General features: G+C 46.3%; 1 protein-coding gene across 1 annotated transcript in view; it reads left to right on the forward strand.

The window, feature by feature from the left end:
* The window catches only part of LOC138471850 (ER degradation-enhancing alpha-mannosidase-like protein 3), a 996,165-nt gene that overhangs the window by 270,208 nt on the left and 700,299 nt on the right, over positions 1–25,658 (forward strand). The window contains exons 4-5 of the mRNA XM_069609693.1: positions 937–976; positions 1,933–2,045. Coding sequence (XP_069465794.1) covers positions 937–976; positions 1,933–2,045 — 153 coding nt within the window. The remainder of the gene's footprint in view (positions 1–936; positions 977–1,932; positions 2,046–25,658) is intronic.

Consider the following 25,658-nt stretch of genomic DNA (forward strand, 5'->3'; position numbering starts at 1 on the left):
GATGTTTAAAGATGTATGACATGCACTGCTAAGTTTGGTTTTTCCCCTTTCTTTTTCTTGTTTGTTGTTGACTGAGTGTTGTGAAAAGTTAATAAAAATTGTTTTAAAAAAAAGATGTTTACTATATGTTTTTTTTTTATTATTGCCCATCTTTTAAGACAGTAACATTTTTGAGTGAACTTTTCCTTTAATGATGGCACCAGGAACCATTATAGTATGTTGGTCCCTTAACGTGTGACAGAATTCTACCTGGGGCAAATTAGGCACTTTTGTAGTGTGCCAGCCCTTGCAAAAGCAAGATTGGCTACCTATGATAGCATATAAAATTACATTTATTACCTTAAGTGAAAACCTGGGTGAAGGTCTCATGGTCAACAAAAATTTTGTTAAGATTGCAAAAGACTAGCAAAATGTTAAGAGTTATAACAGTCAACGAAAGGAGTGTTAAGTCACTTTGTGGCAAGAGACGGTGCCTCTGATGTGGTGCTACAAATCATTGAGATGCATCAGCAGTAGTGTGCAGTACTGTTATCTCTGTAATAATAGTCGTTCAGATGACTTGACTTGGTGTTTTTTCTTTTCCAGCATTGTTTTAAGAGATCGCTCCAGACACTGCTATAGCATTGGACCAGAGATTAATGTACCACAGTGTTTCCTTGTCTGCTAAAAAAATCAACTTTGATTGCATTGGCAGAGCTGTTTATGTGCTTCTAGTTTTGGAATGGCAGAGTGTGCTTTAAGTTTGGATTAATGTGCATTTGCAGAGTTGTGTGTGTTTGCTTCCAGGTCTGGAGAGATAGGGATATGTGTGGCCAGATTTGCAGAGAAACAGGAACTCTGATCATGTCACTTGGTAACTGTAAACCTCTGAATCATTTGAGCAGTATGGACTTGAAACAGTGCAATTAATGTTATTCTTTACGATTTTGTTTTTAGGTTTTCCCTTACCCTCATTGACACTTTGGATACGCTGGTGGTAAGTTGATTTTCTTGTACCGCTGCCCTAATGCTGTCTCTGGTCTTCTTTCCTCTTTAAGCAGCATAGTTCTCTTAAGAACCTCTTTGCCACTTCCCCTCTGTTCCTTGCCCCAATATTGGGGTTCTGTTCTGCATCTCTATCTGGTCTCCAGTGGAGATCTTTCCTATTTTCTGTTTTACACTTGTGTGGCCATTTGCCTGAATGTTCATGCTTTCTTGTAATCAAATTCAGTTTGTCCTTTTCAGACCTTTTGTCTTCTAACTCTGTTACATCACAGTGCAGTACTTTATGGTGAAACCCACATAGTACTGTGACAGGTATCCTTCAATACAGATCCTTTGCTCTTTTTGCGAATAAGATTCACATATGCCATTGTCTGTTGCACTGTACACAAGGTGTTTCTTGAAACAAAGAAATTGAAATATTTAATGAAGCAACATCTTTTATATTCGTCTGTTGCATGAATATGATCAAGCTTTAAAAATAATCTGTTTGCTCTTAGGGTCAATGGCTATGTTGGAGCCCTCACTTTATCATACTGACTGCTAAACACGGTACACCCTTGTTAAAAACTCAACCTGTGCCTTGACAATTGTACACAATTCTCGTCTTGATCAGCTGAGTCACTTTTTGCATTAGGTTAAGCACCTGAGATGCTCACTCTTTTACATTTTCCTCTGTCTGTAAGTCTATTGCATCAACATTTCTTTGTAACCCCACTACTCCCCTGTACTGCTTCTTGCACACCTCCATTATCTATCTTGTTTGTTTACATGCATAGTGACACTTTAGAATCTCTTCTTTTGTTGGCTAAGTTAAAGCCTCATCACAGAAGATCCAGTTGCTGATCCATGAGATGGTTAGGTTATACCTGACGTACCTCTTTGATCTCCTTTTAAATATTTCTCCTTTCACTTAATCTCCAATTTCAGGTTCTCTCTCTTGTTTATTAGGTGCTGAACAAGTTGGAAGAGTTTGAAGAAGCTGTGCGTAAAGTGGTGCTAGACGTGCGACTTGACAACGACGTTGTAGTCTCTGTGTTTGAGACCAACATCCGTGTTCTAGGGTAAGGAAGCATATGGAGGAATGATCCATGTTTGGTTTAGCTATGCCCCAGGAGAAGCATCTGTATCATGTGTATACTGCAAGCTGGGAGTACCTATTTCGGGTATTCATGAGCTGGCAAAAGTATTCATTTAGTGGGTTTAGACATGAGTAGGATAAATCATTGACCTTGGCGTAGTTGGTTATTGCAATGCATTGCCCTGGGGATGCATTGCAATAAGTAGCTGTTGTGTGGGGTGAAAACAATACTTATTTTAAAGGAACCGTGAAAATATTCAGTCACGTGTGGCAGGTCAGAAGAAGGACACAGACTTGTGTTAGACATTTCACTGTCTATGCCTTTTAAAGAATAAAGTAAACGCCTAGCTCTCCCTATTCTATGGGGTATTCCCTGCCTAACAAAACGAACTAAGATGCTCTTCAGTCATCAGTGAATTGTCATAAAAAGAATCTGTCCACTGTTCCAACCAGTGCTCCAGATAAGATTTTGAAGTGAGAGTATTTTGCTCCCTACTTTTTAAAGTTGGGAGTAAAATGATTTTTTAGGGAATAAAAAAGTACATTCCATTGGGAACAGGCATATTTTATAAGCGAGGAAAAATACATTTCAACTGTAAAATAGAAATATTTTGTAATAAATATTTCTTTGCACCATGCTATTCATGCACATTAAAAAGATAAATGTGTACCTATTCAGATCAGGCAGCAAGACTAAAAGACCTAATTCTGTGGCATTAAGAGTACTACTGGTCTAAACATATCTATGGAGCGTTGTGGATGAAAACAGGGGGACAGCCTCCTGTGTGTTGGTTTTCGATTTTTGTTGGGAGTATTTTTACTCCCTATTTTTATTTTTTGGGAGTATTTGCCTATTTTTAGGGAGTAAAAGTAACTGATACACCCCTTATCTGTAGGGCTGGTTCCAACTAACTTAACTGACCCTACCACTATTGATACCAACGAAGGACAGGAGAATGGCTCCCTTCTCCTGGATTCTTGTTGTTCGCAAAGTTCTGTTCAATAATTTATCTTCAACTAGTTCCTTGAAACGTCTTTGATAAGTTCACAGTTCTTTTAAAACTCAATTACTTTTCCCGTCTTTCCCATTATTTATCTGTCATGACGTCATATTGATATTTCTCTTTCTGTCAGGATCTTTTATTGGCTGATTACTTTCTTCTTTGAGTTCAACTCCAATCTTTGTTCTTCCTTCCTCCAAGGCAAGGGTTATCCAACCTGTCTGTGTTCCTCTGTTACTGTGACTATTATGAGTCTGATTATTCTCAGAGGCTTTTGCTTCAAACTCTGTCTCTCTTGATTATATTCTCTATATCTTTACTAAAATGAGCAGGAATAGTTTCATAACGATTCCCCTTTTCTTCTCTTGTCTTAACCACTGTGTTTTTATTATCTTGTTTCTCAGTTTCTTTCATTATACTGACTGAGATGAGTATGAAGGCCCATATAATGATTCCCCTTCACTTCTCTTTTTCTCAATGGTGTTCTTCCATTATACTGACTGGGATGAGCATGAATATTCGTATAATGATTTACTGTCTCTACCCGGGTCTCCCACTTCCCCGTTACCTGGTTACCTCAGGGATAACGTCACTGGGTCTGTGCTTCATTCTGGTTTCTCATCTGCTCGCCCGCATCCTCTTTCTCATGTATTCTCAGGTTCTCTGCTTCCCCTGCTCTGGTGAGTGCTTGGTATCTTCGTATCTCGTTTGCTTCGCAGTCTCCCCTGCACAGCACTACCGGGGTGTTTGACAGGACCGCAGGTCCACAACTGTTTCGGTGTGGTCACGCCACTGCTTGCTGCTCCGTTCTCTTCCCCCTACTCAAGACACAATGCATCTGCTTTTTTAAGTCAGGCTTCACAGCCTGTTTAAAACTCCCGGGCTCCCCGGAGTTTCCACTCTCCTCACCTCGTAACGGTGACATCGCTGTGGGCCTTCCTCTGCTTAGCTTCTCTCTTGTAGTCAAGACGGGATACATCTACTTTCTTGATTTCAGCTTCACAGCCTGTTTAAAACACCCAGCCTCTGCAGAGTTCTCAGTCTCTTCCCCTCACAGAGGTGATGGAACGTTGGCCCTTCCCTGGTTTAGCTTCTCCTGTCCTGTTAACTCACGTGGCTTCTTGAAGCTCCCTGTCCTCGTTATTAATCAGTTTTGTCTCAGCATTGTGAAGTTCTTCTTTTAAAGGAATATTCCCATTTTCATTTCTGCAATAACACACAGTGGTTTGTCTCTGTATAAAACCCTTTGGGGCATGATTGGAGAGATAAAATTAGGAGACTTTTCTGGGAGTTCCTGACAGGAGTGGGAGTCCTTATGCCCATAGGGGGAGTCTGTCCCAGTAAGATCCCGATTTCCTCTTCCTCTAGTGAGGATATTGCGGAGCAGGTTCTCCTACCTAGCCTCACACGGGGGGCTCCCCTTTGGGGAGAAGGGATGAACTAATGTGATTGGTCACACATGCCACTGGTTATAGGGCACCAAGGAACGTTGAGTGTTCTGTGTATTACCCTTAAATTGCAATGTAAAATCCTACTATGAGAATTGTTTTAAAACTTTTGTGACAAATGAAAAACAGTTAAAGCCAGGAATGCATGCAAGTAATCGAAAAATAAGATGCAAAGCATGGCTTGGATTGTGGGTGGTGGGGGAGATCTATTTGTGCAGGCGAGAATTAAATGAAATGTTGAAAGAAAGGCTACAGTGAGAGTAATGAAAGGATGCAAGAATTTAGAGGGTGAGAAAGAGGGTCATAGGTGCAGTAGCTTGTGCTTGTCCATATGATTTGTAAAGCGCTGTGTTGCTCCCTGAAGCTAGGTCTGTGCTCAGATACTCTAATAATGATAAAGAGGTTTGCTAGGGGGAAGAACGTTACTGATTTGAGTGTCTTCTTAAATAGGAAGGGTGTAATGCCTGTGGGGTGGATAAATAAGACTGACGGACCAAGAGTTCTTTAAACCAGAAACCATCACTTTTTATGATCACTCTGACTTAGTTGTATCCCAAGGACAACTTGATTTTCAAAACCTTTCCAACAATGTATCTATACATTTAATTTCTCTTAATAACAATCAAGTTACCAAGTTCCAACCTTCCGGGTCCCTTAGCAATCACAGTTCTGACAGTGTTCTTTCATCGCACTTCCTCTTTGGGGTTCTCACTGCGAATGCAGTTATATTGCCCTGCATTGCTTCTCTTGACTCCCTCCCAGCTTTTCTCCTCTTGAAGTCTTTGAGTAACCCTTTTTCTACCAGAGGTGCTTAAGTAAGCAGGGGTTGTAAGTATTTGTAAGGCTGTTTTGGCAGAAGATGATGAATGGGTCCTAGATTGCATTTTATTTGGCTGGTTTTCATTTTGGCAGGCTGTCACCTTTTCCATTGCCCGGATCTCCCACACTTTCCCCCCACAATCCAACCAACTGGGGACCAGCCCTGCGCTATTGTTAGTCTAGCCGCATTAAGGAGTTTGTGTAGTTGTTACGGCTGCGTTGCCACCCATGCTGTAGGAACCGTCTGGGTCTGTGTTGCCCAGCACCATAGCCAACTGGTCCAGCGGGAGCATTATGGTTGTGATGTCCCGAATTCTAGGCAGCACCTCTTTCCAGTAGGACTGCACTAAGGGACATGTCCACCACCTGGGGCCCATTGTGCCTTCATTTTGACAACCTCTCCAGAACAGTGGGGAGTGTGATGGTGGGATTCTGTGTAGCCTTTTAGGTGTCTAATGCCATCTCCTTTGAGTGTTGTCAGAGCATTCCTTAACCGCCGTGCATCTGGAACACCTTTGCGCCCTTGACGATATCCTGGCTCAGTCTTCATTTGCAATTTCTACCCCGAGGTCTCTTTCCCCATTTCCCATATATAGGAGGGGGTTGTCCTGTAAGTTGCTGTCCATGAACTTCTTTAATGTTGTTACCCGACCTTTCCCGGGTACATTCCCAAATGGCTACTTCGATCCCTGAAGGGTCTCTGCTGCCTGCCTGATGTATACTAGGATTTGTAACCCAATGTCTCAACTGCTAGTATCTGAACCTTTCCCCTTCTGCAAGGCCTGCCTTTTGCTTAAAGTCTGCAAATTGTAGTGGTGTGCCTTTGTTATAGCAGTCAGCTAGTACCCTTACACCCCATTCTCACCAATGTCTGAATGCCCTCGTATCCAATCCTGGAGTGAACTCTGTGTTGCCCGATACTTGTGTAAAGGGACCAATTCCCTGGCTTAACCCCAAACCCCACCATTCCCTCTCTGCTCTACGCCAATGCTACATGTGGTTTTATTGAATGCACCCCGGCCGTCTGCATCCTCTCAGGCATAAATGGGAGGTCTCCCAGCGGCACAGTGGTTGACGACTGTTTCAAGTCAGCCCAGTTAGGCAGTGCCCTTAGGGTTTGCCCACCTGACTTTAGGCACTACTTGTGCTCCCAACAAGTACCTATTTCTGCTGCCAACAAGTACCTATTTCTGCCTCCCGTGTGCACTGATCTCATGAGAAATATTGTGTTTTCACGGCCCATATGAAGGAGTGGATGCTTTTCTGCAGTCTGTGCAGGTGGTGTGCTTGAACATGCATCGCCAGGCTGCTTAAAATGGATAGGAGCCTGGGTACAGCATTCACTTTTATTGTGTGCAATCTTCCTAGCCAGGATATTCCTAAGGGGCCCCCCATCTAGTTTTATACTGGCTTAGAGTTTGGAACACTGTGGGTTTAGAAAAATATTGGGATGTGTCATCCCATATCAGTTTAGTTGGAGGCAAGAGCTTAAATTGGCTTATTCATGTGAAGACAATTCTCCTCCATCTGGATAGGACTGACCTTTGGAACAACGCTCGCCGACTTGTGTCTCAGGAAATTAAGCATTTAAAATCACTTGTGAACCTGAGAGCTCGTGAGGACCCGATTGTTGATGCTGCCAAATTAAAGCTGGGCCAAGAGTATTTAGAAGACTGATTGGAGTGGAGGTTTAAAGTTTATTTAGATATAATCTCCCTGCCTTTTGAGAGATCCCCATATCTGCACTGTAGACTTGGCATATTGCCGGTAGCCTCTTTTACTTCATCTGGGAGGGATGCTGAAATTGGAATGTGCCAATTGTGTGGATCTTTTAAAGAAACTATTGCATTTTATGCTAATTTGTGGAAACACATTTCGCCTGAGACGTTAGTGCTTGAGGCCAATTCTAAAGGACTCTGGCATTTGCCATGCAGCCCCTGTCTTGATGTTCTTAAGTCAATGCTTGCTTCCAAATGTTATCTTTGCAACTGCACGCTACATCTATAGAGCTTGGTTGCAGAGAAATAAAGCCCTGAAACAAGTGGGTATCAAATCTTTGGACAGTTGTTAAATCGGAAAATATGTGAGTTTAACCCTCTCTGGTTATTTTTGATATTAGTTGGTTATCTTTTATTGAATTGTGAAGTCTGTACTTTGTATAATCATATGAACTATTATTTCTGTATACTAAGCTTGTGTATTTTAGCTGTTTTTATCAATTTGTATTTCATATATGTTATGCTTGAAGGTTAATACCGAATAAAAGCTATAGGACTGGCTGACTATTTAGATCTTTCTCTAGGTCCATGAGCAGCAGTAGGCTAAGTTTCACTATCTTTTTAGGGTAGTGGCTCAATTGTATTCCTAAGTAATCCATTGTGGGTTTTTACCAGTTTATGGGGAAACTCCTGCTTTAGCGGGTTCTATTACTTCCCGTGCCTGACACCAGAAGCTCACTGTCTCAGATTTCTGATCCTCTCAAGGCTGGACTACTGCAACAGCCTCTTTCTAAATCTTCCTGCCTCTACTCTCCGTCCTCTACAACTTATCCGGAACAGGTCTGCAAGACTTGTCCTTGGCCTTAAGCCCAGGGATAGTATCTCTCCAGCTCTGAAATATCTTCATCTGCTCCCAGTGGCAGCAAGTTCAAGACCCTCTGCATTATCCACAAGGCTTTCTGGGGCCTGGGACCGCACTATCCCCAACTCTCTCTTCCTAAGTATCTCCCTTCTCAAGTTCTCTGCTCATCCACCTCCAACTCGCTGAGGGTCAGTCGCTTTTCCAAGCAGAGAGTTGGGGGGCAAATCTCTTTCTACGGCTAGGGCATCCCTCTGGAACAGCCTCACTGCCTCTCTTAAACTTGAGCAGAACCATCTCCGGTTCCAGAAGCAACTCAAGACCTTCCTATTTGCTTCCGCTTTCTCTCTGCCTCTCCCCTGCCTAGATTTACTATTGTGCCTTCTCAGCCAAGGGCCATTTCTTTGGATATTCTGTCGTCTCTACACACCTTGGTGTCAGAGAGCAAGATGAAGATGCATCCGGTTCCGGTACCTGTGGTCCCCCAGGTCCGCGATCAGCCTCCAGCGAAGGCGAGGAAGCGTCATTCGATGCCCCCATTTCAGCCTCTTCCACCACATTGGGTTCCTTCTCCCCCAGCAGACCCTGACACAGGGACGGATACGGCTACGACAACGGATGATGACGAAGACATTGTCGCAGCGGATGGTGAATCGCCACATTTGGATGCTCCACATGGGGTATCCCCACTGGATGAGGTGGGATGGTTCCACTCCATGATCACTACAGCGTTGCAGCAAGCCTGAACCGAACGGGGTTCATCAGCGAGTGGAGAAAGATCACCACTGACAGATGGGTGGTGGATGCTCTCGCCAAGGACACTCCCTGCAGTTCCAACATTTGTGTCCGCGGATTCCTCAGGTTCCCCAACAGGAGCAGCACATGCCTCAGCTTCTGGAAGAGGTATGAGCCATGCTGCAAAAATGGGCAATAGAGCTGGTTCTCCAATGTCTTTGAGGCTCCGGAGTCTATTCCAGATACTTTCTAGTCCGAAAGAAGATGGGGGGCTGGAGGCCCATCCTAGACCTACTATGTCTGAACAAATACCTAAAGTCCCAAAATTTCAGGACGGTCACGCTGCAACACGTGCTCGGCCAACTGGAAAGAGGAGACTTCTTGATGTCTTTAAACCTGGAGGACGCCTAATTAAACATCCCCATTCACAATAAACAACTGAAGTATCTACGTTTCGTAGTGCAGGGACAGCACTACCAGTTCAAGGCCCTACCTTTAGGCTTCAAGTCGGCCCCCAGAATATTCACGAAATGCCTGGCGCCAGTGATAGCCCATCTGCGTCTACAGGGCACACACGTATACCCGTACTTGGATGACTGGCTGATTCACGTCCGCTCACGTGAGCTGGTCGTCGACCCACAGAGATGACCGTCCGGCTACTGACAGATCTGGGATTCTCCGTCAACTATCTGAAGTCCTGCTTAACACCATTGCAGAACGTGCTATTCCCGGGCACCAGACTCAATACGGTGTCTTGCCTGGCATCGCTCTTGGAGGAGAGGCTAGCAGCCATTCAAGGAAAGGTACAACGGCAGTCGTCGACGAAGATGGCCAGGGTGCGGGCCATCAAGTCGTTACTAGGCATGATGTTGTCCTGCATCTACCTCGCCCGTCTCTGCATGTTGCAGATGCGACTGCTATAGGAATTCCTGGATGCCCGTTGGATTCAGGTGTCCGGAAGCTTCATGGACAAGATCTCTCTCAACAAAGAGTTCCGTTGGGCGATAGGATGCTGGGGCATCTGCTCCAACATCACACAAGGCACAGAATTTCAAAAATCCCCATACCAGGAGACAGTCACCACGGACGGCTCCCTGGAGGGTTGGGGCATGGACACCGGACGCCTGCACGCCAGAGGCCTGTGGCTGCCGGAGGAGAGGCAAGGTGTTGAGGATCTTCACAGACAACACCACCACCATGTTTTACATCTCCAAGGAAGAACAGGACTTGTGGCACTGGGCCCTCGTACAGGGGATGTGACTTGTCCCTCTCCACCTGGCGGGAGTCAAGAACACCATTGCAGATCCCCTCAGCAGGGAACTGCGCTCCTGCCACGAGTGGGAGCTTAGTGAGGATCAATTGGGCCGCCTATTCTTCAAATGGGGCAGACCCCAGATTGATCTGTTGGCGACGGCGGCGAACTCCAAATTCCAGACGTTTGCCAGCCGATTCCACCAGCCGAGGAGCCTGGGGGACGCATTCTTCTTCCCGTGGGAAGGGCTGTTTCTGTACGCATTTCCTCGGTTCCCTCTCCCGCTACGAGTCATCAACACACTCAGATGGTGTCAATGCAAGATGATACTCATCGCCCCGGTGTGGCCGAGGCAGATTTGGTTTCCGGACCTTTTTAGCCTGTCAGCGTTGCCTACGGTTAAACTGCCAGTAGTTCCTGATCTTCTCGGCAGAGAGAGAGGCGCAATCCTTCATCACGACCCAGGATGGCTGAACCTGAGGCCTTGTCTCCTGCAGCCCTACATTTTGGAGGGTATGAGTTGCCAGCGGACTGCAGGGAGGTCCTCGCCAAGGCCAGGGCATCGTTGACCTTGAAGTGCTACGGTCAGAAGTGGAAGCCTTTCGCTACGTGGTGCCGGTCACAGAAGATTACCCCTCTGAGTGTCACGGCCCCACAGATCCTTCCGTACTTTCTATCCTTGGCCAAGGCGGGACTGGCGCACGCCTCTATCAAGGTACATCTGGCGGCCATCTCCCTCTACACAGATCACGAGGAAGATCTTCATTTTGTTCCCACCGACTCATCAAGGAGTTTCTCAAAGGATTTTTCAGATTTTTTCCGCCGGTGAAGGCTCCTGCCCTGGCGTGGGAACTCAGTGTGGTTCTGACGAGGCTCCTGGGGCCCCCTTTGAGCCTTTGCATCAGGCCCCACTCAAGTTTCTCTCTTGGAAAACGGCTTTCCTTGTGGCCATCTCCTCTGCCAGAAGGGTAGGTGAGATCCAGGCCCTATCCTGCAAGCAACCGTACCTGGCTTTCCACGAATCGAGGGTGGTGCTGCATACACACCCCTCTTTCATGCTGAAGGTTCAGTAGCAATTCCACCTCAACAAGCCTTTGGCGTTACCTGTTTTTTTCCCGAAATCTTTGTAGCTGGGGGAAAGGGCCTTGCACTCACTGGATGTTGCTCATGCCCTGAAGTTCTACGTGACACGCACAAGAGTTTTCCAATTCACAACTGTTCGTGAAGTTTGGTCCTGTGAACGATGGAAAGGCCTTGACCAAGGCTTCAATTTCAAGGAGGCTCTCTGGCTGCATCACGCAATGTCATTGCTTGGCAAACCGACCGCTGCCCGGCTGTCCGAGAGCCCTCTCCACCAGAGCGATCGTTGCAATGTTGGCGTTCCTGTCGGGTGTGCCCCTGCTTGACATCTGCAGGGCTTCTATGTGGAGGTCCACATACACCTTCACGAAGTTCTACTGCATCGACAGGGATTCCAGGAAGGAGTCCAGAGTCGGCAAAGCAGTGCTTCGCAACCTGTTGGCTTGAGGTGAGCCTATTCCAGAGGTAAGATTGAATCGCTTCTGTTGAGCCTTGCCACCTTCCATGGTTGTGTAATGTTGTACTGCTATGTATTCGTTATTCACATGCATGTGAATCCATGCTGGAGATGGTTTAAGTCTATTTATTTATTTAATTTGCATTTAGCAATTAGCTTTGCATATGCAACACATAAAAACATCCATCCATCAATACAGTAAAATTACAACCATGGGATGTGTATATTCTTAAAAGATATTAAAAACCACAAAGCCATCAATTATCTTATTTCATGAATGTATAAGAAACGTATTTAAAAATCTAAAAAGACATAAAAGATAGGTTCACCCTACATTGTCTATGACATTCATAATTTCGCTGCACATTCAATAAAAATAACAAGCTAAAAGATCAATTTAATATCGCTATATCGACATTTTTATACTATTGCTATACATTTTCGGATATTTCCATTGTAGCCCTTCTAAGCTTTCACATTCAAGAAGTAAATGATCCAGGGTTTCTATTGTGTCAACGCCACAGAGTCTACAATAGTGTACATGGCGCTGAATACACAACCGGGCACCCTGGGTCAGCAGTGCAATGCTCTGGGCGTATACCATAGCATCATCTTGCTCAGGGTGCCCAGCATGTGATAGTTTTGAAGATTACAAAATGCCTCCACATATGCTGCCATCATGTGATAATGTTCTCGTTTTAGCCGTTTGCCACAGAATAAAGTAGTTTTCCTAACTGCATCAAAAACGATGCCAGGAATCTCAAACTCTAGATACAAAAATTACACAAGTGTCGGTGGTAATCCAAGGGGACTGCGCAGCACACCTGCTTCATACTTTCTAACAATAGATGAATAATTTCCTCCACATATTTCGATACCATAGAAGATGATTGAACAGACTTTAGTATGGTATAGCAACAGCACCGTCTCAAATGACATAACGTGTTGTTTCCCTATAAAGCGATTTATCGTATTTGCTGCATTATGGTTTAAGTTACATACCTGTAACTATTGTTCTCCAGCATGGGTCTGGCATGGATTCAAATCCGAACCCTTCCTCCGTCCCCTCTGCAGCTTTTCTTGGTCATACTGCCAGTTTACGTGCTTACCAAATCTGAAGATGGCTGCCAGAGGAGGTGCTTAGGCAGAGGAGTCTCATTGGATGGGGGCAGTATGACCCAGAGAGCAGTGATTGGTTTAGAGGAGAAATATGTTTTTTAGGTGAAAGTGACACTTTTTTTCGAATTCCCAGCCTGACGGGGAAGATTGATGAGCATGTGAATCCATGCCAGACCCATGCTGGAGAACAATAGTTACAAGTAAGTAACTTAAAGCTTCTCTTTTACAGCCCATTCCAATATTTCTTTCTTTTAAAAGATTGTACATCCCCAAAGTGTAGGGAAGGCATGGTATCACAAGTATGACACTGACACATTGGATACAGTTTGTAAAACCTTTATTGAAAATGCTGGGGTTAGAGAAACTCCTATTTTGCTCTGTAACTAAGATGGGAGTAGTCTCGACCATCAAACAAAAACCTAAAAATTCCTAGTGGAGTGGGTCAAATCAAATTGGCCTGTGCTAACAGAACCTAATGCCTGCCCTATCTCTTGTACAAAAAAGTGTAGAAAAGGAGAAATGTATGCAAAGGAGAAATCAGTGTTCAAAAGAATAAAGATAGTTGTACCAGCTCTCCTCCTCATGTTAAACCTCAGAGAGTAAGGCTGTCCTTGAAGGCAGGAGAACACACTCTGCCTCGGTTTCTAACACTCTAAGAAGTACCAAACCGTGGATTGAGGTCTGTCTGGCCTTCCACGTTAAAGTCTCTTTCTTGACTTTCAAAATTGTATTCCAACGAAAAGTTTATAGTCAGTCAAATGTTTATTTTGGATTCAAAATACATCAAACACATAAAACATTACACACCAATAATTACACTCAATTAATAAAATCCCTTCCCTTGAGATTCCTTAAAAAAAGACAGAAACCCACATTGTACATATCAAGGACAATCCAGTAATAAAATACAACATGAGATGCAATTCAATCGTGCTTTGACAACAACAGGGTTAAAAAAAAAGAAAAAACAGTCTTATGCAAAGAGGTCCCATTCCCATTACAACACTATGAGAGGCTCAAATATGTCATTTGCCCTGTAACCTCAGTAGCCCCTTCCTGAAGTACATTGCTTGTTTCAAGTAAGCGAGTAGGGCCCATGCAACCAAAACAGAGTCGGCACTCAGAAGGAACAAAATGGCAGCTCTATACTGGCGAATGTTAACCTCCCCAAGGACTGGAAATAGCGTTACCTTTCGAATCCCGGTGTATCCCAGACAGAACAGTAACAAATGGACCAGGTCTTCATTAATGTAGCCACACACTGGTCACCCAGCCAAATCCGGATAACCCTTCCAGTTAACTGTATTTCCCTGCAGGAGAAGACGATCAAACCTCGCCCCCATGATTAGCCAGCAATCTTTTTTGGAGGTACCCCGAATTAAATGGGGTTGAATCTCCTTAGGCCTGCTAATCACTACATACGATCTATCTGAGTTTCTCTCATGCTCGGCGAATATTCTCTTCATGGCAAAAGCTTCCCACAGTACATGTTTATAGCTGCTCAACTCTTTTTTGGTCAAAAGAAAAACTGGAGGAGAGAGAGTTCTTAGATTGGCCTCACCTAGGGCTTTACCTATATAGGCGAGCCACCAAATTCTTCTCCAATCCACCCTGGCCATTACAGACCTAATTATAGAGTGGCAGATGGAGGCATGTGCGTTTGCCCAAAGCCGGACCGAAAAAGCTATCGGGGCCAACGCCGACTGGTCCTCCCAAAATTCCAAGCCTAATTCACTATGAATGGATATACAGGGGGAAGAGCTCGGGAGCCCCAGTAATCTCATGAAGAACTGATTCTCCTTCACTTGTAACTCATCGGCCCTCTAGAAGCCCCATAATGGGGCACCATATAAAGTAACAGCCTTCGATTGAGCCACATGGATTTGGACTACAGCATCCAGGGGTTGGCCCTCACAACGAGACATAAAACAAAAGATACCCATTTGCTGAGTCAGTTTGGCTGATTGTTTGTTTAGGTGCATCATCCCAGTTAGTGCTTCTGAAAATCTGATCCCCAGATAATCGAAAACCTTCACCCTTGGGATGACTTCTCCGGCACGTAGCACAGGCCGCATGTTTGCTGGCCGCTTTCTACCCACACAGGCCATTACAGCCGATTTCTTGGAGTTGATTTTGAGCCCCAAATTACTTATAAATGATGCATATGCATCAATGAGACTCTGGAGTGCTCTTGGGGTCCTGGCTAGCAATACGGTGTCATCCGCGTAAGCCAGCACAGGAAAAGGCTGACCCCCCCCCCCCAAAAAACCAGAAAGTCAGCCATCGTATTGGTCAAATCCTTTGAGAGCCCATTGATGTATAAACAAAAACAGATTGGGACCAGGACGCAACCCTGCTGAACACTGCACCCAACCTTGAAGCGTGCAGTGTCCCCCCCGGGCCACTACGCATGCACTACCCACGCAAGCCTCATTGTCTCTATGGATTTCCATCAAAACCCTCAAGACATTCCCACGTCCTAGCTACCTTGTCAAAGGCTGTGCTCAGGTCCATAAACGCCAGATACACCACCTCATTCCTGCAAAAGACTGAATTGGCCACCAGAAGATATAGATTGAGACTCTGCTCCATGGTCCCAACCCCAGGGCGAAAACCAAACTGTATATCAGATAAAACCGACTCCTCCGAAAGCCAAGTTTCAATGTGTCCCAATAAGACTCTCCCAAAAATCTTGAATGATGTGTCCAGGAGCGAAATTTTCCTGTAGGAGATTGGGCTAGCATAATCCCCCTTCTTAAATATAGGGAAAATAATGGCCTTTTTCCAGGACAAGGGGTAACTGCCCGTTTCCAAACATGCATTGAATACCACTGTTAGAAGTGGTGCCCATAGATCCAGGGGATCACATCGGGGCCCGGGGTACGGTTATGGGCCTGCTGACTAATGGCTCTAGACACATCCTCCAGCCTGAACTTTAGACTGAAAGGAGTTGGACCTGCACTTTCCCTTATGTTCCCTCCACTGAACAGGCTCCCAAAGTGCTCCAACCAGGCTGCTTCCTCCACATGCAGACCACTGGCCCCTTCTGCCAAGGGACCAGAGGGACCCCCTTCACAAGCTGCATCCTGATTCCCCTTCAATTTCCTGTTTCCTTCTCTTAAGCTCTGCCTGGTATTGGGTTCTCGCAAGTGTAATCTCCCTCCTGCTAGAGGCCGGAGCCTTCAGAGTCTTCAACAGTGTTCTCTTTGCACATCTGGAAGCCTCTTCAAACCATCCCTTGCACGGTGCCCTCCCGTTTACCTTACTCGCAAGGAAAAGCCCCCACCAATTCAACAAATTGATCCACAATCAGCCCAGAAGGTGTACTACCATCCAGAATACCAAGAAATAGGGCTATATTCTCGGAAATCGTATCTAAAAGCAGATTATCCTCCCTAATGTTTCACCATTTGATTCTTCTTGACCCAGAAACCACCACCATAACAGGGCATACTACAGTGTCTGATGAACTCCCCTCCCCCAAAACACCCTTCGGGGTCTGGCGGTTGGGATGGTGGTCACTATTCGCATCCAGTATCACCTCAAAATGCAAGACCCGATCCCATGGCCTCACAGAGATTCAAAAATAAACAATTGTTGAGGAACCTAGATGGTTGTTAAAGGTCAAAAGACCTGGTATGACTGGAGCCAGACGACCATTAACAGTCTGCAGCACCCATTCTATCAACTAAGAGCACATTTGCAGTCCCTTAGCACAACCCCTAGTATCCCTCATTTCTGGCACTGGTATACCTTAAAACAAGTCCTCTAGGGGATCTAGTAGGTCATTCGGGAGGCTCATACCCATTTTGAGGTTGAAATCACCACCCCATATAAATAGGTCCTGTCTACTTGTTACGCTCACCTGGTCTCTGCGGGGACGTTGGGGCACGGTTGGAGCCCTCCCTGGATTTGCCTTCCCTGGATCTTGTTTTACCCCCAGCTGCAGCGATTTGGTCTGGTCAGATTGCTGACAATGCCCTTGGGGGAAAGTAAGAGGCAGTGAGAATGCTGTGACTGAATTGCGATCCCCCTCGAACCCCTCGTGCCAGAATGAGATGCACAAGCGTTTTCCCATAGGCTCTCGCCTGTTATTTTGCACAGATGAGCTCTCTGTCCTGCTTCTCTTCAGCAGGGATGCTATAGACAGTCCCAGTTGCTTCACTGGTCCGTATGCGTAATGGCCCAGACCGGCTGCGACCAATCCTCGTGGGAGGTGAGTGTTGATAACAATGATTATTGTCCGTATGCTTCTGTAAAGTATTTCCCAATGATTATTGTCCGTATTCTTAATAATGGCTTTCCTTTCCCCAATAGGTGTTGAAGATGGCTTCGCTGAGTCGCGTTGCTGACAGTGTACCCACGCGGCATCAGAAAGGAATGGAGCAGGCCCCACTAGAAGGTAAGTAGGGTTTCTAAATGAAACGCAAGGCTTAGGTGTTGCGCGGCCAAGCGTTAAATGTTTATGCGGTTTCTAACCTTGTGCTGTCTTTATTTCTTGCAGGGATGGCCTGGCGTCGGAAGATGGAGAACGGCTATCCGGGAAGCTGTTCGCGGCTGCGAGATGGAAGAACCGCAAGGATGCCTGACGAGAAGAAGACTTCTGCGTGAATGAAGACTCCGACAGGTGAGGAAGAGGCGCCCAACAGAAGATGGATTTGAGGAGACAGGTAAGGTGCGCACTGAAGATACTGGAGTGAAGCTCGTAGTACTTCAAGCAGTGGTATGGCTGGCTTCAGGTAAAGTGCGCGCTACAGATGTCGGATCGGGATTGGATGCGCTCCGGGCAAAGTTTATAGCTGGATCCAGGTAAGGTTTGCGTTGAAGATGTACAGCTGGAATCAGGTAGGTGCACGCCGAAGATGTGAAGCTGGAATCAGAAGATGTAGAGTTGGAGACAGGTAAGAGCTTCAGACGGCGGTAAGCGTTACGCTGCATACAGCAGATTAACGCAAAGCCTCCACATGCGAGTGGGACCGGCTTAAATAGTCTGGCCCTAGCCACTCCTCTTTAGCTCCGCCTTGTGGCCCCACCTCACCACTCCCATACATGATTGCACGTGCCTTCCAATGCTTTCTAATGGCCATGCCCAGGCCTGGATACACGTGCCCTGGACCCCAAGTGTGCAGAACACAATTTATTATGAGCTTGCCGCCAAAGGCGCCAGGACAGGGTCCCTTTGGACCCTTTGGAAGGAGGAAATAAGGGCCCATGGTTAGTGGCCATGACAGCACTCCCCCTCAAGGCTCCTCTCACGGGTGTTCTTCCTCCTGGCCCCGGTTTGGTGGGATTGTCCCGATGGAATTGTTTGACTAGTCGTGGGGCATGGACAAACTCGACAGGTTCCCAGGTGCAGTCTTGGGGACCATAACCTTGCCAATCGATCAAGTAATATAGTTTTGATCGTAGTACCTTGGAGTCCAAAATGTTCTTAACTTCATATTCTGGTTCCCTGTCTATGATCTCTGGCTCAGGTGGTGTTGAAATCAGAGTATCGGGTTTCATTGGTTTTAGAAGGGAAACCTGGAACACCGGATGAATCCGCATGTTGACTGGTAACTCCAATTTCATGGCAGCTGTATTAATGATGGCTTTGATGGGGTAGGGTCTGAGATATCTTGGACGAAAGGCCTTCGGTCCCTTCAGTGGAATGTTTTTGGATGCCAACCAGACTTTATCCCCGACTTGATACTGCGGGGCTTCCTTCCTGTGTCTGTCCGCAAACCTTTTTTGTTGTTCCTTGGCTCGGTTTAAGTTTTCGGTAGCTTCTTTAAGCGACTGGGTGATGTTGTATAAGGAAGTTCTAATTCGTCCAGTGGATCAAAGGAAGATGTCCTAGGATGCCGACTATTCATTGTGCAGAATGCTGTCTGTCCGATGCTGGTATGAATAGAGTTATTGTAAGCAAATTCAGTTAGCCAGAGAATGATTTTCCCGGATCCTTCTGTCTGCTGCAACATACATCTCAGGTATTGCTCGAGACTCTTGTTGGTCCTTTCCGTTTGACCATCGGTTTGGGGATGGTGACTTGTGGACAACCGTAGGTCGATTTGGGCGATCTTACAACATCTCTTCCAGAAGGCTGAGACGAATTGCGTTCCTCGGTCCGAAACCAATACGGATGGAAAACCATGTAATCTGACAATCTGTTCCAAGAATACCGTGGCCAGAGAAGCAGCAGTGGGAAATCCTTTTAGAGGAATAAAATGAGCCCTTTTTGAAAAAAAATACATCCACTACAACCAGGATTGTGTGAAACCCTTCACAGGGTGGTAGATCAGTAATTAAGTCCATAGATAGTGTATGCCATGGGGCTGGAGGTACTGTTAATGGACGCAATAATCCTGCAGGACGTGACTTCTGGGATTTAAGTTGTGCGCAAACTCTGCAGGTTGTAATAAACTCGGTAACATCCTTTCTCCAGGTGGGCCACCAATAGTTCTTTTGGATCTTGGCCCGAGTCTTTGCTATTCCTGGATGTCCTTACACTAATGACTCGTGGTAGTTGGATATTATTTTGTTTTGCATTTCCTTGTCTTGGACATATAGGGCCTCATTACGGCTTTGGCGGTAGCCAGGCCGCTATTGGCGGTATGGCTGCCACCAAAACCGGGTCCGGGTTCCCTGAATGGGGAATTACCGGGCCATTCCGAGTTTGGAGGGCCCGGTAATTCCCCCTACAGGGAACCCGGGCCCGGACCTTCCCCATTCCCATTTGAGCCACAATAGGGCTCAATGGGAATGGGTGCAGGGAGCTAACAACGGGCCATTACGACCGGCCTGTTGTTAGCTCCCTGGTCCCCTCGCTGGACCCGGTAATGACGCCTGGTTTTACCAGGTGTCCTTACCGGGTCCCGCGTGGGGACCTCGTAATAATTAGTGGCACCCGTTAACCCATTCCACAATTCTTGTAATGAGGCCCATAGTCTTCCTTGAAAATAGGGTAAGTTGTCTTTGATGGAGTACTGATCTCCTTTACTCAACCATTCCTGTTGGACTGATTGATCCATTTGAGATTGTAGATCGGCCTTCGTCTTCCCAGCAGGCAGTTGTAGCAATCTGAGTCTGAATCCGTACTTCAGGAATAATAACTACTGGTACTGATGGAGAGAAGGCGTCTTTGTCCACTCCCATGCGTGATAAGGCGTCTGCTTTACTGTTTCGTACACCTGGTCTGTACGTTATGATGAAATCATATTCGGCAAAGAAGAGGGCCCAGCGAAGCTGACGCGAAGATTGAGCATTAGCAGTTTTCAAATATTGCAGATTCCTGTGTGTCTGTGACAACAGTGACCTTGTGTCTTGCCCCTAAGAGATAGTGTCTCCAGGTCTTTAGGGCCCCTTAAATTGCTAACAATTCCTTGTCAGTGATTGCGTAGTTCTTTTCTGGTGCTGAGAATTTGCGGGACCAAAATGCTATGGGATGCAACTGCCCCGTCTCTGGATCCCTTTGTGTTAGTACCACCCCCATTGCACACAAGAGGCATCTGTTTCCACCACATAAGGCAGGTCAGGTCGAGGATGTCTAAGAACAGGCACTGAGGTGAATGCTCGTTTCAATTCTTGGAGGACCAGAAGAATTTTTTGTTCATTTTAAGGAGAGAAGTGATTGGGTGGACAATCTGTGAAAAGTTTGGGATAAATTGTCTATAAAAATTAGCAAACCTGAGCACACTTTTCACTCCTTTGGTATTTGTTGGAGATGGCCATTGAAGAATGGCGTCCACCTTACGTGTGTCCATATGAACTCCTCGTGGGGTAAGCATGAAGCCCAAAAATTCGACTTCTGTGACATGGAAGAAGCATTTTTCCAATTTGGCAAATAGCCGATGATGAAAGAGTTTTTCCAGGACTGCCCTTACATGGCCAACATGCTCTTCCTTAGATTATGAGTAAATTAGGATATCGTTGATATAAACAAGGATGCAGATGTCCAATAGTTTGTGAAGCACAATGTTCATGAAGAACTGGAACTCCGCTGGTGCATTGCATAACCCAAAGGGCATCACCTGATACTCAAAAAGCCCATACTTAGTTCAGAAGGCTGTTTTCCACTCGTCACCCCTTTTAATTCTGATGAGGTGATAGGCTCCTCGTAGATCCAGTTTGGTGTAGATTCGAGCATTCTTCACTTGATCGAGTAATTCAGGAGTGAGTGGCAGAGGGTATCTGTTCTTCAAAGTGATCTGGTTTAATGCCCTATAATCTATGCACGTTCTAAGGTTCCCCTCCTTCTTGGGTACAAAGAAGAGAGCCGAGGAGGCAGGAGACTCAGATGGGCGGATGAATCCGTTAGCTAGGTACTGTTCTAGGTAAGTCCGTAGATGCTGGTTTTCCTGCTCTGTTGAAACGTAGATTCGGCTGCAAGGAATCTGTGCTCCAGGAATCAGGTCGATCTGGCAGTCGTAAGGCCTGTGCGGAGGCAGGGTATTTGCTTGTTCTGTTTGGAACATGTCCTGGTAGTCCAGATACTCTTGGGGTGTGGAGTAAGGTAGCAGAGAGCCCCAGGATGGGTTTAACTTTGACTTTCAGACTCTTTACACTCTTGTGGTAGCAGCTCTTGGCGCATTCTGGAGGAAATGTCAGCACTCGGGTTCGCCAGTCAATCCTGGGGTTGTGAGTTTCTAGCCATGGCATTCCTAAGATCGTTTGGAACTGAGGTGCCCCAATAAGATCGAAGGAAATGTCTTCCTGATGACCGTCCTGACACATCAGCCTAATGTTGCGTTACTGGGCCGGATGACAACTGAGAGCCATCCACTGCAAAGACGTTTTCTGATTGTTGTTTCTGCTGGAGAGGAAGGCCAATTTGTGCGGCCAAATTCTGATCAATATAGTTTCCAACAGCTCCACTATAAATATACGCTTCCAAGACATGTACCCTTGATGGTTGCTGGCGGTGGACTACAAGGACTGGAATGACCAGGTGTGAGGTCTGAACAACTTTCTTCTTTTTGCTAGACAAGTGGACCCCTACGTTTGCCGGGCATTGAAGTTTTCCGGGATCTGATCCTTTTCGTCCATGCTGTTATCCGTTGCACCTACTATTCTCTTGGGAGGTTTTATTGGGCAATTCCGAAGAAAACGTCCTGTCTTACCGCATTACAAACAAAGTTGTTGTTGCCGCCTTCTTTCTCTCTCAGCTTTGGATATAGGGGCTCGTAATCCCCCAATCTGCATAGGTTCGGTTGGTTAATGAGTTTTAGTTTGATTGTCTCCGGGTCGCATGTAAACCGACCTCCCTTCAAAGCTTGTGCGGTCCATTTTCCGATCTTGTAGCCTATGGTCCAGTTGTACCGTCAGAATAATGTATTCCGCACAACACTCCAGAGGGTTGACCACTTGGGCTAGTACGCCCTTTAATTCTCTACGTAACCCTCGATAGAACAGTGTGGTTCTCTTTTCTCCGGGCCAATTGGTTTGTGCAATGGGGCAGTTAAAGGGGGAGATATATGTCAGCAGATCGTGGCTCCCCTGAGAGATAACAATTTGTTGTCTAGGGCTTGTCCTCGGGTGTGCCTAGCAAACAACTTTTCCTATTCCTGTTGAAATGCACTGAAATTGTGAAGTACTGGATCATCTTGGTTAACTAATGGTATGCCTCCCAAATAACGCTGCCTCCCAAATATGAAGGTACAAAGGCAACTATGGCACTATTAGAGAAGGCCCCAGGGCAGCACAGGAAATGGAGATGACACTGGTTCATGAATATAGCATATTTGTTGGCATCGCCGGTAAAACTTTCGGGCGGGGCCAAAGGCACAGCCCCCGGGAGGACCACTTGGACTGGTGGTGATGGCTGCAGCGAAGGGGTTGGTACGATCTCGAGTAAAGGAACTTGCCCTGCATGAGTTTGTAGCATCTGTCTCGCCAGATCATCAGTTTATTCCCGAGCGACAATAAGATCACTTCTTAGGGCATTAGTCTCTTGTCTGGAGGCATGCACTTCAGGCCGCAGTTCCCCCAACAATTGGGCAAACTGGTCAGTCTCAGAGGTTTCCATAACGCCCAGGCAGAGATTCGGAGAGGCTTTGCGTTCTGTTATGCTCACCTGGTCTCTGCGGGGACGATAGGGTACGGTTGGAGCCCTCCCTGGATTTGGCTTCCCTGGATCTTGCTTTACCGCCAGCTGCAGCGATTTGGTCTGGTCAGGTTGCTGGTAATGCCCTTGGGGGAAAGTAAGAGGCAGTGAGAATTGCTGTGACTGAATTGCAATCTCCCTCGAACCCCTCGTGCCAGAATGAGATGCGCAAGCGTTTTTCCATAGGCTCTCACCTGTTATTTTGCAAAGATTAGCTCTCCGTCCTGCTTCTCTTCAGCAAGGGCGCTATCGACAGACCCAGTTGCTTCACTGGTCTGTATGCGTAATGGCCCAGACCGGCTGCAGCCAATCCTCGTGGGAGGTGAGTGTTGATAACAATTATTGTCTGTATGCTTTTGTAAAGTCTTTCCCAATGATTATTGTCTGTATTCTTAATAATGTCTTTCTTTTCCCCAATAGGTGTTGAAGATGGCTCTGCTGAGTCGCGTTGCTGACAGTGTACCCATGCGGCATCAGAAAGGAATGGAGCAGGCCCCACTAGAAGGTAAGCAGGGTTTCTAAATGAAACGCAAGGCTTAGGTGTTGCGCGGCCACGCGTTAAATGTTTATGCGGTTTCTAACCTTGTGCTGTCTTTATTTCTTGCAGGGATGGCCTGGCGTCGGAAGATGGAGAACAGCTATACGGGAAGCTGTTCGCGGCTGCGAGATGGAAGAACCGTGAGGATGCCTGAGGAGAAGAAGACTTCTGCGTGAATGAAGACTTAGACAGGTGAGGAAGAGGTGCCCAACAGAAGATGGATTCGAGGAGAACAGGTAAGGTGCGCGCTGAAGATACTGGAGTGAAGCTCGTAGTACTTCAAGCAGTGGTATGGCTGGCTTCAGGTAAGGTGCACGCTGCGGATGCCGAATCGAGATGCACTCCGGGTGATGGTATAGTTGGTTCCAGGTAAGGTTTGCATTGAAGATGTACAGCTGGAATCAGGTAGGTGCGCGCTGAAGATATGAAGCTGGAATCAGAAGATGCAGAGCTGGAGACAGGTAAGAGTTTCAGACGACGGTGAGCGTTATGCTGCATACAGCACATTAACGCAAAGCCTCAGCATGCGGGTGGGGCCGGCTTCAATAGTCTGGCACTAGCCACTCCCCTTTAGCTCCGCCTTGTGGGCCCACCTCATCACTCCCATGGATGATTCCACCTGCCTTCCAATGCCTTCTAATGGCCACCCCCAGGCTGGATACACGTGCCTTGGACCCCAAGTGTGCAAAGCACACTTTCTTATGAGACTGGCGCCAAAGGCGCCAGAACAGGGTCCATTTGGACCCTTTGGAAGGAGGAAATAAGGGCCCTTGGTTAGTGGCCATGACACTACTCCTACCAGTATACCACAAGATGCAGCGGTGGAGTGTATACGTCAACATTTAATACACGATATGACGCAGAAGAGGATGCCCACGTCATCGTGGAGCTACTGGAACTGGTGCTGACTAAGTTTTTCTCTTTTGTTGACATATTCTACCTACAGACCAGTGGTTCAGCTATGGGGGCAGCCTTTGCGCTGAGGTTGGTGGTTATCTTTATGGCGGAGTACGAACACAAGTACGTGCTCAACATCTTGAACACCTTTGTGGACAGAATCTCACTGTGGCATTGATACATCAATGACATTATTTTCATCTGGAAGGGAGAGAGTGACAACCTGGACGAATTCCTAAACTGGATCAACCTACAAACACAGGAGATTAAATTTACGATGAACAAGAGTAACCTGGAAATAAACTTCCTGGATCTCTCCATTGTTGTAAAAAACAACAAGCTGTCCTGGACTTTATATAAAAAAGATACAGGAATACCCTCTTACATTACAGGAGCAACCATCCCAAAAACTTGAGGGATCATCTTCCCTATGGCCAGTTCCTACGAGTACGGAGGAACTGCACAGACTTGGACCAGTACAAGAAATATGCCATGGACCTACAGTCTAGACTCCAAACCAGAGGGTACCCCAAAAAACTCCTTAAAAGTACCAATAGGAGGGCCTGTTACACACCCAGAGAATTCTTTCTTCAACCCAAAGTACATAATACAGAAGGACAAGAAATGACATGCGTCACTACCTTCGGACACACTACTACCAAATTGAAAAGACTTCTTAAAAAAATTCTGGCCACTTATACAACTCAGTCTGCTGGAAGAGCAAGTACCCAGAATGGCGTTGAAACGGTCAAAAAATCGAAAAAATGTTCTTATGCATGCAAGAACAAATAAGAGGACCACAAGAACCAAGCTATGGAACATGAGGGAGATCAGAGGGCACATCCGTGCGGGACTTGCACTGTATGTAGATTGACAAAGAAGACAACATCCTTCGTGGTGGAGAATAAAGAATGGTACCTGAAATTTTTTTCAAATTCCAAGACATGTAATGTGATTTATGTTATACAATGCCCTTGTGGGCTATGTTACGTGGGCCATACCACAAGACAAATAGGATCGGGGAGCACAGATCCCGAATCTGCTGCAAAATACATACGGCTCCATTAGTGTCCCACTACTTGGAGTTTCAGCATTGCCCGGATGATATGTTGTGGTGGGTGGTAGACAAAGTTTTCAACACTGCCAATGCAACAAGTGCATTGAACCATAAAGAATCCTGGTGGCTCTTTAAATTGAAATCGACCAACAGAGGTCTCAATGAGGCTCAACCCAGTGGCCCCTATATGTAATGCTTGAGGGACACCGTCCTAGGTCACTCCGCCATTAGGGGCCTCTATGTGGCGCTACCCATAAACCCCTCCATCGCCTAGGAAGCCACACCCCTCCTAAACTACAGTGTTACACAGCCTCCCTCTTGCCCATTTCATGACATGGCCCTACCAACGGCCCTTTACCACTTCACAGCACAATTCTACACTTTAGTCCATGCCTTGATCCAGGCACCCTACGCTAGGACACCTGTAGTAACATTCAGATCTGTGACACAAGACGCACAGCTAACTTGCTCATTGTGCCAGCCCCTCGCCTTTATGCCCACACCATGCGCTGGTCCCTCACCAGTGCTCAATACT

This window comes from Ambystoma mexicanum, chromosome 8, assembly GCF_040938575.1.
Source record: "Ambystoma mexicanum isolate Mex_15411 chromosome 8, UKY_AmexF1_1, whole genome shotgun sequence".
NCBI classification, from domain to species: Eukaryota; Metazoa; Chordata; class Amphibia; order Caudata; family Ambystomatidae; genus Ambystoma; species Ambystoma mexicanum.